Source organism: Acomys russatus, chromosome 17, assembly GCF_903995435.1.
Source record: "Acomys russatus chromosome 17, mAcoRus1.1, whole genome shotgun sequence".
NCBI lineage: Eukaryota > Metazoa > Chordata > Mammalia > Rodentia > Muridae > Acomys > Acomys russatus.
In genome coordinates this window covers 39,371,232-39,385,505 of record NC_067153.1, presented here as the reverse complement: position 1 = coordinate 39,385,505, position 14,274 = coordinate 39,371,232, and the positions used below count along the sequence as shown (strand labels likewise).

General features: G+C 50.8%; 1 protein-coding gene across 1 annotated transcript in view; it reads right to left on the bottom strand.

Annotated features, from left to right (window-relative positions):
- Positions 1-14,274, bottom strand: part of Mroh1 (maestro heat like repeat family member 1) — a 56,857-nt gene that overhangs the window by 42,098 nt on the left and 485 nt on the right. The window contains exons 2-7 of the mRNA XM_051159802.1: positions 6,199-6,330; positions 5,588-5,750; positions 5,313-5,411; positions 853-1,004; positions 333-473; positions 99-191 (exon numbers count right to left, since the gene is read on the bottom strand). Of these exons, the coding sequence (XP_051015759.1) occupies positions 99-191; positions 333-473; positions 853-1,004; positions 5,313-5,411; positions 5,588-5,750; positions 6,199-6,330 (780 nt within the window). The remainder of the gene's footprint in view (positions 1-98; positions 192-332; positions 474-852; positions 1,005-5,312; positions 5,412-5,587; positions 5,751-6,198; positions 6,331-14,274) is intronic.

Below are 14,274 nucleotides of genomic sequence, written 5' to 3'. Positions count from 1 at the left end.
CACAGCTGTGTGGCTGAAGCACCTACTCCAAGTCATGCTCACTTTGAAGAGTCCACCCTGCAAGACCCACCACCCCAAGTGGTCCTGTCCCAGCCTACCTGAGCGTGAAGAGTCACCAAGAGGGCGTCAAGCTGAGCCTCCAATGCGCGGCTACCCACACTTACAGCTGCCTCGAGAATTTGGCCCAGGCTCTGTTCAAGACGGGGAGGAGGCGGTTTCAGTCCAGCTTCTGCCCCACAAGAGGGGAGTGAGAACTTGGATGAGGTTGCTTCCACAGGGTCTGCTCTGGGGGGCCTGGTGCTGCTGTGCCCTCCCTCCATCCCTCCAAATACCTTAGATATCTGAAAGGTCTCCGCATGCTTCTTGTAGAGGCCAAGGACTGCAGGGAGGAGCTTGGGAAGCTGCTCTTCCAACTTGTCACTGGGAAGCAGGTGGCTCATGGGACCCAGAGCTGCCACCACTGCAAGCCGGAGCTGAAAGGACAGCAAAGGCCTCCCTGTCTTTTCATTGCTCTGAACCCCACGTCTAACATGCAAGCCTGTTGGCTACCAGTTACTAGCACATCTATGCAACAGCTGTGGCAAGAGGTTAGATGGTAGCTGTGTGGGACACAGTCTCAGGGCAGAGCGTGGGTGCCACAGTGCCTGCAACCACCAGACCTCTAGACCAAGCTTTAGAACAGGTACATTCCGGTTGGGTGCAGGGGCTCCTTATCACCTTCTAAACACCAATCATGGGCAGGGAACTTGGACCCCCCTTTCCCCTTACACCCGCCCTGACAGAGAGAAAGGGCAAAGGCAGGAGGAAGTCTCACAGGCTGAGTCTCAGCCCCGGATGCCATCATAGTTGTACCTTGGCATCTCGGCTTTGCAGCCAGTGGTGGAAAAGAACTTCATAGGCGCCAAAGATGTCGGTAGCAAAGGTATCCTTCCTGACTGTGGGGTCTGGGGCTTGATCCAGGTTGGCCAGGTACTCCAAGGTGCTCTCACTGAAGTGCTGCAGAGCTGTGATGGCCAACAATGAGCAACTCCTGACACGAACCACACTGGCTCCCCAGTGCTGCCCATGACCTCTCAAAACAGACGGCATGGTGCTTAGACCAGCACCCCTGGATCCTCGGGGTAAACAGAGTTCTCCTCAAATCTCTATCTTTCCTGAGACCTCAGAATATGGCCTTCTGTGGAAAGAGGATGACTACAGGCCTGTCAGGACAAGGTCACATATAGGAGAGTGGCCCTAAACCTGACTGGATGGTGCCCTTAAAGAGAGAAGAGATGCAGAGAAGACAGCACGTGTAACAGAGGCCAGGAGTGGAGGGGAGTGAAAGCAGAAGCTCCAAGAAGCCACAACACTATCAGAGGAGGGAAGAGGGAGCAGTATATTCTCTCCCTCAGCCCTCAGGGAGGTGTCAATCCATCAACACCCTGATCCAGTGTCCCTGAAATAAGCTTGCTCCTGTGTCTACCCTAGTGAAAAAAGGAGGGAGTCTCCCCAGGCTCATGCTACATGCACCGCAAGGGCTGTCAGGCCCAGTGTGAGGGCAAGAGGAAGCAGGAAAGAGGTTCCAGACCTAGGTGGATGGCATAGGGTGCCAGGGCTGTCACTCAGGCCTTCCTTGGCTATGCCTGGGGCCTGAATGGGGACACAGCTGGGTAGGGCAGAGGCTCTGAGTCACTGTGGACAGTCACATGAGAGGTCCAAAGATATGGCTAGGATTAGAACCCAGGACACAGGCCTGGGTCTGAGCCATGAGAGACTACAACAGAGCAGCAGGGGCAGGGGTGGGCTTCCCTTCCCACTTCTGGCACCAGTCAGTCCATCAAGCCTCACGTTCTGGCCAAGCTGCTTCACACAACCCCAAGCCACGGTGCGTAGACCAAGTAGTGAACAGGGCATCTTGATGTAAAGGCTAACTCTCAGATCATTAACAAGAGCCTGGAAACTGACCCATTTCTGTCAGCACGGGGATGGTTCAGCCTGTATCAGGGACAAGTAGTAGGGTGCTCCTGCAGCCCCTGTACAGAGCCATGATGCACATGGTCTTGTCCGCAGGATCCCCAGGCTACCTTGTCTCCTCACACCGATGACCAACAGTGTGATGTGGCTACTTTGCAGCGGGTGTGTGACCCTCCCATGGGCCTCCATAGCTTTATGAGTTTCCCAGTCCTTCTTAGCCCTCAAAGGGTAACTCTCAAACATGAGCCTGGCTGCTTCCTGCCATGGTGGGCTCAGGGTCCCAGGAAGGGCACGTGGCTCTGGATGCTCGGGCTTTTCCAGTAGCTACTTCACAGCACTATGGCATGACATGTGAGCATGCCATGCACCTGCTGTGCTCTTTGGTATGAGGATCCTCCTTCATGAAGAGAGATGGCTGGCTGGCAAGCATGTCTGCCACCACTAACCCTTCAGGTACAGCCCTGCTGTCCCTGTAGTCAGATCCTCTTACATTGATGTCTGCTTGCTTCTGCAAGTGCTTGCCACCCACACAGCCATAATGCCCCACAGCTTTGAAGAATGACATCACTGGCCACTCACCCTAGCCTCCTTCACACCATGTAAGACCGCCAGCACTTGGGTACCCTCCATCTCAGTTCAAGCCCCCTGAGTGTCACACCGTTCAGTTGCTCTAGGGAAGACTGTGTCTCTGAAGAGCTTTTGTTTTACCCTCACAGTCAGATGGCACGGGCAGAGCTATGGTCCACTATGGAGACATCTGTTGGAGCTGTGGAAACTGCCGAGTGGACTGGCACTCCCAAAGATCAAGGTATGCCGGTTCCTTACTGGTGTCCAGGGCATGCGTGCCATGGCCTTTCTGTCTGCCTGTGGAACTTCACACATCCCTTGTTTCTTTGCCAGGTGTCTGTCACTGGAATGCAGGCTCCATGGTCTTACCCAGGAACCCTTTCTTCTCTATTTTTTCTCTATTTCCTACAACTCTGGATTCTGCCATATTCACTATAAGTTCAACCTCTGATCATTCTGTGGTGCTTTTCATTTCTCTCACCACATTTCTAGAAAGCTTGATTTTTTTTGGGGGGGGGGTTGTTTTGTTTTGTTGTTGTTTTCGAGACAGGGTTTTTCTGTGTAGCCTTGGCTATCCTGGACTCACTTTGTAGACTAGGCTAGCCAACACAGAGCAATCGGTCTGCCTCTGCCTCCCGAGTGCTAGGATTAAAGGCGTTCGCCACCACACCTGGCTAAAAAGCTTGCTTTTACTTTTCTTGATTGTGGCTTCCTCGCAGATGGTGACATGCTATTGCTTCATGAGCTTACTCTGCCCTGTTATCTTCCTGGGGTGATAGTTAGCTTCTTTCCTTTAGTAACTTTCTCTTACCCAAACTGTTAATATTATCCAGGCCACAGTTTCTGTTTATTTGGTTGCCACCTTCCTACTTGACTTTGCTCAGAGGTGGGACTTACATGCTGCCTGCCATCTCGGGCAGCAGGCCAGGCTGGCTTCTACCCTGCCCTTCTGAGACCTGCTCATCAGCTCCTTTATGGATGGCCTCCATTAGACTCTTGCTCATCGCCTTCTGCTCTTGCAGCGTTGTCCCCATCAGCTACCCCTGGCCTCAGACGCCCAGAACCAGAGATCCCACTGGCCTGACAGAGGCTGCTCTACCCACAGGACTATTGTGTCTGCTAGCAAACAAGGTATGCCCAGTGTGAGCAGCCCAGGTACGTAGGAAGGGCTCTCGGGGAATTCCTGCTGAGCCTTGGTGACTTTAGCCAACAGTCCCCCCACCGCACCCCCCAGCAACTGGGAAGCTGAGGTAGCAGAACTGACTCCAAGTTCAGAGATCCTGGCTCCAAAAACAAAAGAGCGCTGGAGATGGAGCTCCGCTGGTAAAGTGCTTGCCTAGCCCACACAAAGATGTGGCCTCAAGGCCTCTAACCACATAAACCAAGCAATGGCTACATATGTCAGTAACTCTAGCAGGAGAATCAGAGATTCAAAGTCATAGCCAGTCTTGTAACATAAGACCCTACCCCCTTGCCCCAGCAAAAAAAAAAAAAGGGGGGGGGGGCTCATCTTGGTCGAGCCCACCTGCCACAGTATGAGGTGCCCATACAGCCCAGTCCCACCAGATACTCTCCAGGAGAGCCACACAGAGCAGCAGCCGCCAGCACTTGGCATGAATATCAGATGCTCAGGACACACAGATACCTTCATCCTTGTTGGAGAATCTCTACAGTCCTTACCTGGGCGAGGTCCCCTCACCTGTCTCCAGCACCTTCTGGGTCTGAATGTGTGTTTACCAATGCCCACACTATCCCTACTGTCACAAATCTCTTAGTCATCCCAAACTACGTCAAGCAGGGTTCCTACCACTGTGACCTGGACCTGCTCTCGACCACAGGCAGGAAGGAACTGGGGAGAAGGGATCCCACAGACAGTGGCATAAGGAAGGCAGGGCAAAAAAGACTGGAGTGCAATGACTGAAAGAGAGAGAAGAACCTCCTAGACTTTGCTGCTCTGAGAAGAAGCAGGAAAAAAGCAGAAAAGCCAAGAACTCTCTAATAGTCCCCACTTGGCAGGGCTGGGCATGAAGGATCCTGACTTGAGGCATGAGGATCCTGTCCTTCTGAGACCCATTAAAGGCCTACATGCACCCTGTCCACTCAACATCAGAATCACAGCCTTGCTGTCAGGGGTTCTGGAGACCAGGAAACCCAAAGTCATGCCTGTGAGGATGCTGCTGGCGGCAAGTGGCCCATGATCTCAGATCTCTCCTTCTACCAAAGTGACCCTCTGTTCCAGAAGAAGGGAGGCCCTCTACCACTGACAGTCTCACTTACCACTAGGAACAATGTCGAGGCCACAAAACACCCATAGTCCCCTGCAAGCACACAAAGGACTGCAGGCCACAGGAGAATGGTGGGAAGACAGTGGCTATGGTCCTTCCCTGCCACGGGTCTGAGAATAGCCACTCTGCTAGCTGGGAACACGTAGTGTAAAAGTGGAAGGTCGCTACACAGAGAAACTCTGTCTCAAAAAACCAAAAAAAAAAAAAGTGGAAGGTCGGAGAGAGACTCTTTCCACCCTCCTAGCCTGCTGAGACCTCTGAAAAACCCAGCAGGGGTTAGGGAGGGAAGTCCTGTCAGCGCATCAGAGAGAAGCAGTAAGGGGCCACAGGCTATGTTTGTGAGTGCAGGCCCTACCCAGCCTCACCTTAGCAGGGGCTCAGCCAACTAGGCCCTACCTTACTAGTAGACAGCCCACATCCACCACAGAGGACACGTTTGTACGCAGCCTCCCAAGAGAGGCCCCAGTTCAGACAGTAAAGGAGATGGGCAATGCCCCGTCTTACCGCAACAGAACACCACCTTCAGAGCGTCCTGCTTGGCCATGCCCAGCATGGGTAGCATGGTGCTCAGGATGGATGGCAGAAAGGGAACCATGCCAAATGCTGTAAGAGAGAGGCTGTCATAGAGGCTGCAGGCCCAGCCCATTTCCCACCCACCCCCTCCTCAGGACTTGGAAAGGACCCACAGCTTAGGTAGGAGACCAGAACCCCAGGTAGTCCTTAGAGGCCCCCAGAACTCCTCGGGGACCTCGAGGGACCAGAATCACAATGGCACTTACCATTGGACACTGAGAGGCTGGCAAGTGTGTGCAGCACTGAGGAGTGGGGCAGAATGCCAGGCTGGAACCTGCTGAGCACCTCCTCCATCACCTGATTGATGAACTGTTTTCCCACTGCCACCAGGACGCTGCTTGCAGCCTGCTGCCAGTCACAGTCCAGCTCCTGTACCCAAAGAGTCACCAGGTTGATCTCTCCCTGAACCTCTCAAGAGATACAAGCAAGACACTCTGCCCTCAGTGGTAGCTGGACAAAGAAAAGCTGCTGTGTCCCCGTGTTCCTAGTGAATACAAGTCAGAGATCACATGGCATAGCCTTCAGCCCACCTCCTTCTCTTCTGTAGGGGCCCTGATGCCTAAGGGAGAAGCCACAAAGTGTGGCAGGAAGGACTGGTGAGGTAAGGCCTGGTGATGCAGCCATTAGCCCAAGTATGGCTTTCCTACCCTTATCCTGAGTTCAGATGTCTTGTTCTCTGCTTTAGCCTCTGCCTCTAGGGGGTACACAGAATCAAGGGGTCTCTGCCAGTCAAACTCTTGCCTTGTTCCAGATACTATGGGATGGCAGCTAAAGAAAAGGAGCTGTCCTCACCAGCCTCCATGCCAGAGGCCCTCACCTTGGTCCTAGTCATCTCACTGGAAGCCAGGAGGATGACAACAGCAGTGGTGTCCTTGTCCACCTCGTGGATATGACTGCTCAGTACTGTTTCCATGGCCCTCAGGATCTTCGTACGGTATGGATGAGCCAGCTGAGGAGAGAAGTTCCCACAGGATGGCATGAGAGGTGAAATATGTACCCAGGTACCCTTTGGGCATTTTGTTTCTACAGGGCTACATTGTACACGGTCATGCCCTTAAGGAAAGTGTACTGGCTGAGCCACAGAGCCTGTGTAAGTGCCTGTGTGTCTTTAGAAGGGACGAGGGCAGTCTTCTGTGTGGGGCAAGCTGCAGAGGAGCTGGGGACCTTTTGCCCTCTGAGTACTGCCAGCGGGATCCCCTGAAGGGTCCTTCTTCCCTCCGCACTTGGCCTCCTAGGCACAAGGATAAGAAGCCATCCTTGAACCATCATTTTCTGCAGCCAGGCCTACCAAAGTCAAACACAGCCACCACAGCCCTCCTTCAGTCATGGTCCTTCTCTGCTCACTGCCTTGGCACTACTGGCCCAGTCTTCTGGACTAATTCTTGACACAGTCCTCAGTCTATCCTTATCTCGGCAGCTCTCAAGTCACCTTGGACTCATGCCACCTGTACTGGAAAGATGGCATGGACAGTGTCTAGGCCCATATAAAGGGCCATGGAGGAGTGGCTAGTGAAGGCTTCCAGTTGCCCACGGTGGCAGTAGCTTGCTGTACCCACAGAGTAGCCTGCGTTGGGTAGCATGGGTGTGAGCAGTGGCTGGCCCAGAATAGGCCAATGGTCCATAGGCCCTGGGACTGCCTCTTCACTGATGCCATAAACTGTCTCCCACAGCCACGCTGCCCACCACAACAGGAGAGGAACAGGTGAGTATGTCAGCTGGGACCTATGTAAGACAATACAGTGCATTTAAGAAATCTATTCATGGGGCTCATGAAAAGGCTCCGCAGTTAAGAGCACTGACTGCTCTTCCAGAAGACACAGGTTCCCAGCACCTACCTGGCAGCTCCCAACTGTCTATTACTCTAGTCTTAGGGGACCCAACATCTTTTTTAGCCTCCCTGGGCACCACACATGTATGGTGGACAGACATACATGCAGGCAAAACATCCAACCATATACAATAAAATACATAAAGGGAAAAAGAAAAAAAGCCAAGCCAGGTGTGGTGGTGCACACTTTAAATCCCAGCACTTGGGAGACAGAGGTAGGTGGATCACTGTGAGTTCGAGGCCAGCCTGGTCTACAAAGCAAGTCCAGGACAGCCAAGGCTACACAGACAAATGCTGTCTCGGAAATAAAAAAGAAAGGAAGAAAGAAAAAGAAAAAAGAAAGCCACACACAGTATCCAAGTTCCCTGGCCCAGGACCAGATGAGACATGCTTGCTGGCTCCTGGTGCCAGCTGCATGAGCAACAGACAGTCCCCTTCATTCCTGAGCCCACAGTGGATGAGACAGTCATTCCAGGAAGTAACCAGTATAGCCACAAATAGCTCCAGAGACAAGGAATCTGCCAGTTTGGGGAAAGAGCCTCAGCCCTGCTTTGTTTCTTCAGGATAAGAGTTTTGAATTCTTGAATGTCAGTGCCCCAGGGAAGGGGTGGGGGTGCACTCTGAGATGGTGGTTCTTGGCAAGTCACAGAGAAGATGGCCACTTCCGCTGGCTGGGTTCACATTTCTCTTTCCAGGAACATGGTGTTCCTGCAAGAGTCCCTCCCCTGACAGGAGCCATAGACAGCATGCCATGGGGCCGAGGAAGGGTTGTTGATACTTTCTTTGGAGAAGAACAGAAAGTTAATATGAACTGGTATGCTTCCCCCTTTAAAGATTTACTACCTGCATGTACACCTGCAGGCCAGAAGAGGGCATCAGATCACATTATAGATGGTTATGAGCCAACATGAGGTTGTCAGGAATTGAGCTCAGGACCTCTGGAAGAGCAGCCAGTGCTCTTAACTTTTGAGCCATCTCTCCAGCCCCTCAACTGGTATGCTTTTATTTAATCAAAGTTATTAGGAGCTAGGAGCATAGCTCGGATGACATAGTGAGAACATCTCTGCCAGTTCTATCTGGAGCAAATGTTCCCAGCTTCCTCAGGCTCTTGGTCCTAGAGGCCATTTCAAAGACCGCCACATGGTCTTCCCAGGCTTCTAACTCTCCTCACGTTCATGGAGGTACTTTAGGAAACCCCTGCCTTCCCTCTAACTGTAAACACAGAGGCGGAGGAGTTCTACAGCTTGACTTCTCAAGGCTCCTCTCAAGCCATCAGCACACCTGCTGGCTATGCTGCTCTGGCAACTTACTGCTCAGTGCAGCGCAAAAGGCCAGCTCCAGTAGCTGGTAGAACAGATGGGCTCTGTGACCTTGGACTCTCTAAGGAAAATGTCAAAGGATTCTACATTTTAAAAGAGCAGAGGAAGCCGGGCGTGGTGGCGCACGCCTTTAATCCCAGCTCTCGGGAGGCAGAGGCAGGCGGATTGCTGTGAGTTCGAGGCCAGCCTGGTCTACAAAGTGAGTCCAGGATGGTCAAGGCTACACAGAGAAACCCTGTCTCGGGAAAAAAAAAAAAAAAAAAGAGCAGAGGATTTTAAAAGAGGCTGGAGAGATGGCTCAGCAGTGAGAAGCACTTGCTGCTCTTGCAAAGGACCAGGGTCCAGTTGCCAGTAGCCACATCAGGTGGCTCACAAACACATGGAACACCATCTCTAGTGAGTCTGATGCCCTCTTCTGGCCTCTACAGGCATTGCATGCATTTGCTGGACAAGCAGGCACTTACATACCCAGACATAAATAAAAAGAGGCAAGGGGCTGGAGACATGGCTCTGAGGTTGAAAGCATTGGCTGCTCTTCAAGAGGGCCGGAGCTCAAGGCCCAGAACCTGCATAGAAGCTCAAAACTGTCTGTAACTCCATTGCCAGGTGGTTTCAAATGCCCATACCGGCACTATGCAGGCAAAACACCAATACATATAAAAGAAAAATAAATTTAAAAATCTTTTTTTTCGAGACAGGGTCTCTCTGTCTGGCTGTCCTGGACTAACTTTGTAGACCAGGCTGGCCTTGAACTCACAGCGATCCACCTGCCTCTGCCTCCCGAGTGCTGGGATTAAAGGCGTGTGTCACCACTCCCAGGCTAAACAAAAAAATCTTAAAAGATTTCAAGAATATTAAGCACAATTTAAAGGCACTTTAAAATTTTTAAGTGTGGGACTGGAGAGATGGCTCAGTGGTTAACAGCACTGGCTGCTCTTCCAGAGGACTCAGGTTCAATTCCCAGTACCCACTGGAAGCTCACAACTGTCTAATTCCTGTTCCGGGGGCTACAACACAGACATATATGCAGTCAAAACTTGAATACACATAAAAAATAAGTAAACTACTGTTAAACGTTTAAAAATGCATGACAGCTAGGTACTTGGGAGGCAGAGGCAGGCGGATCTTTGTGAGTTTGAGGCCAGCCTGATCTACAAAGAAAGTCTTAGAACAGCCAGAGCTACACAGAGAAACCCTGTCTCAAAAAACAAAATAATAGTAATAACAATAAACAAAGCGTGACTTCTTTGGCACTTGATTTGAACTGTCCTGTGATGACATACGCTATGGACAATCCATGCCTTTTCGAGCTAGGCCCCTCAGTGGAGCTCTTCAAGGGTTTCTGCTCATGAGAAAGCAGGTATCCATGAGCTCTGAAAGTACAGGACATGTCTCCTTTCTGGATCAAATGAAAGTGTCAGCAGGGTGTGGTGATGCAGGCCTTTAATCCCAGCCCTGGGTGGGAGATGCCAAGGCAGGCGGATCATTACCATCTGCTCATTAAAAACTAATAAGCCAGCCGGGCGTGGTGGCGCACGCCTTTAATCCCAGCACTCGGGAGGCAGAGGCAGGTGGATCGCTGTTGAGTTCGAGGCCAGCCTGGTCTACAAAGTGAGTCCAGGATGGCCAAGGCTACACAGAGAAACCCTGTCTCGAAAAACCAAAAAAAAAAACAAAAAAACAAAAAAACAAAAAAAAAACTAATAAGCCACAAAAAATCCTTTATTGCTCTGAAGAGGGTCATGAGCACAGCACATGGTGTGGTGTGAAGACTTGGCCCTCCCAAGAAGGGGGGTTCTGCTCCCCAGAGGATCTGAGTGGGATGCTGACTGCATCTACTTCACAAGGCTAAAGAGAAGGCACAGGTTGGTACATCACCAGACTTGGTTCAAGCGTTCTCACACATTAGTGGGTCACCAAGGGGTGGCCTCTACTTTCCCCTGCGATGTGGCTGAACTGATGACCTGATGACCGTAAGATCTATCAGGTATGACTTCCACCACATGACTCAAAGCTCAAAAGATAGCTACATCCCGCTGGGCATGGTGGAGCCAGTACTTGGGAGGCAGAGAATCTCTGTGAGTTCAAGGCCAGCCTGGTCTACATAGTGAGTCCCAGGACAGCCAGGGGTACACAGAAAAACCCTGTCTCAAACAACAACAAAAGGGAGGCTGCATCACCCCCTACACCAATGGTATCTGCACACGCCTAAAGCTAAGAACTCCAAAGGTTTTAAAACATATTCCTATTTTAATCCTTGTAGAAGGTGGTACTGTCAAATATATATTTGACTTTTGTCTGATTTCATGGCACACATTAATTCTTGGATTCACTAATGCGTCCTTTTGTAAGCTAATGAGACGGTGACAGCTGAAGTCTCTATGCAGTTTCAGGATGTAGCTGGTCACAAGAAAGACCAAGGAAGAGCTAGACAGTAGAGACTTCCAGCCTCCACAACCTCTGGGAAGGACAGACAAACTGAGGGTGGCATTCATAACTAATAACCAATGTGGTACCAGTCAGGCCCCTTCAATGAAGTGTCCACAAGATCCCAGAAGGACAGGATCTAAAGGGCTTCCAAGCAGGGAAATATGTGGAGGGCCCAGAAGGTGGCACACCAAGGGCAGACTGGAGAAGCGAGCATCTTTTCCGTAGGCCTCATCCTCTACGCCCCTCCCTGCCCCCTCCCCCAGCGCCCTCATGTTCATGCATGGCCCTGTCCTGTCCTTCAAAACTGGGTAAATGTGAGTAAAGTGTGTAGAATGGCATAAGTCAACCTGGCAACTAATAGACTCCAAGGAGATAGTTTAGGAAACTCCAAGTTGTAACTGATGGAATAAACACACAGGTCACAACCAGAGGTCTGACACTGACATGGGAAGCAAGGCTATCTTGGAGTTTAACATGACCTCACGGTGAATGGTGTCAGAACGGAATGGGGTCAGAAGATGGCCAGCTGTGTCTGACACAGGGCTGCTTGCTTGCATCTGGTCACCTAAAGAGATGCCGATAGGAGGGGCTGGTAAAGAGACTGGCCGTGTCTGACAAGCTAACCAGGGACCACAGTGATGTCTCCACTCCAGTTAATGCAGTATCAACGCTGATCTACATTGTGACATTAGCTCTAACGTCTTCTAGGCATCCTTCCGTCAGTTTCCTCTTTAACTGTGTTCACATAGGCAAAGCTGTAGCTGGTCTCACACTGGGGTATGATGGCTGTCCGTCCTAAAGATGGTGACATGGCCTGCAGGGCCTCTGTGCAGAGTATAAGTACCCATTTGTTGACAACAGCAGACCAGAATCCCCTTCTATCAGGATGAATCACCAGAGACTGGGTGTCAGACAGGAAGTATTTGGAGCTGAAGATGGTGGCAAGGAGAGCACAGAAAAAAAAAAAAAAAAAAGTCAGCCACTATGTGAAACTAATGACTTTATGGCCTAACAACTTCAGGGGGTTCTGTCCTGATGTAGGAAACCAGAGATGCCTAAAACCATCAGGCCTAGCATCAGAAAGCAACACAGCCATACCCTGGGCCCTGGAGTGTAACACAGTGGTAAGGACAAGGCTAGCACACACAAGTGCTGGGTTCCGTCCCCAACACCACACATATCAGGCCTAGCAGCACAATGCTATAATTCCAGGTTTTGGGAGGCAGAAACAGAAGGACCAGAAGACCAAGCTCATCCATGTCCTGGACTTGTAGACCAGGCTGGCCTCCAACTCACAGAGATCGCCTGTTTCTGCCTCCCCAGAGTCCTGGGATTAAAGGCACGTGCCACTGCACCGGGCTTGTCTTTTGTTTTTTTAAACTCAGTGGAAAAAAATTATGAAAGGCAGAAAAGGGGTAAAACTCATAATACAGGAAATGAGCAGAGCAGCCACATTAGCTCGCTGTGAGCTGCATGGGCGACCCAATGCCCTTCAGCATGGGGACAGCCCTCAGCTCTTGCCTGAAACCAGCGCATCAGAGCAAGACGCCTTTCAGCACACAGAGAAGGGCCCAAGCCAGCACCACCACGGGACACTTGGCGCTTAGAGAACAAGACACTAGGTGTAGTTGAAGCCCAAAGAGGAGTTGCGGCAGACTCTCACAGCTCTCCTCAGCCTCCTGACTGCCAGCCGGAGAGGCCGACACAGCAGGGCTAGTGGGCATGCTCATGGAACTAAGCCGTTTGCCCATGGGATAGTTGGCAGGTAAGAGAAACCCCCACGGAGAATGGTGGCCTGTACCTGAGGCCCTGGCCATTCCAGTTAGAAGTTTGAAGGCTGGTGGTGCACGCCTTTAATCCCAGCACTTGAGAGGCTGAAGCAGATGGATTTCTATGAGTTCCAGGCCAGCCTGGTCTACACAGTAAGTTCCAGGAGAGCCAGGGCTGTGTAGAGAAAGCCTATCTCAAAAAAAGAAAGAAAGGGTTGAAAAAGGCTGGAAGACTGGACAGGAGGGTTAGTCTAGGCAGCATGATGCAACCCATGTCCATGGGGCTGAAGAGATGGCTCAGGAAAAAGGTGCTTGCTATACAAGTCTGAAAATCCGAATTCAATCTCCAGAACCCAAATAAAGATAGAAGAAGAGGTGCTGAAGAGACGGCACAGCAGTTAAGATACTTGCTGCTGGGCCAGGCGTGGTGGTGCACACCTTTAATCCCAGCACTGAGGATGTAGAGGCAGGCAGATCGCTGTGAGTTTGAGGCCAACCTGATCGACAAAGAGAGTCCAGGACAGCCAAGGCTGTTACACAGAGAAACCCTGTCTCAAAAAAAAAAAAGGGGGGGGGGAGGGCTGGAGAGATGGCTCCATGGTTAAGAGCACTGTCTGCTCTTCCAGAGGTCCTGAGTTCGATTCCCAGCAACCACATGGTAGCTTATAACCATCTATGTTGAAATCTGATGCCCTCTTCTGGCATGCAGGTGTATATATAGAGTACTGATACACACAAAATAAATAAAATAAAAAATAAATAAAAATAAAAACCAAGAGCTGGGCGTGGTGGCGCACGCCTTTAATCCTAGCACTCAGGAGGCAGAGGCAGGCAGATCGCTGTGAGTTTAAGGCTAGCCTGGTCTACAAAGTGAGTCTAGGACAGCCAAGGCTACACAGAGAAACCCTGACTCAAAAAACTAAATAAATTAATTAATTAAAAAAAAAAGAAAGACCAAAAAAAGAAAGGAAAGAACAAATTCCACAAAGTTGTTCAGTTACTTCTACATGCAAGCCACAGAATGTGTGACCCAACTAATAAAGAGTCAGGTATTAGTGGCACATGCCCCACATCTCTTGGCCAGCATGTACTATAGAGCTATACTCTGCTTCAAAGCAAAACAAGAGAAAGCTCATGAGTTAAGAGCAGTCTGGAAGGGGGCTGAAGAGATGGCTTAGCACTGGTTGCTCTTCCAGAGGTCCTGAGTTCAATTCCCAGCACCCACATGGCAGCTCAAAACTGTCTATAATTCCAGTTCCAGGGGACCCAACACACTCACATAGACATACACCAATGCAAATAAAATAAATAAATTATTTTTTAAAAAAAGAGCAGTCTGGAGCTAACAATCAGACATCCTACGGCATCAGAGAGAATGCCAAGTTTCTTGCTCTGTCACATGAACCATGCTTGCCCACAGACTGGGATGCTCTGGGATAGCAGAGGTCTTGTGTCTGGAGGGGAGGGAGAATGGGCTGGCAACCTGAGAACCCAGAGTAGCTCTCCAGGCCAAAGCAGGAGCCTTACCAGGTCCCCCAGACACTACT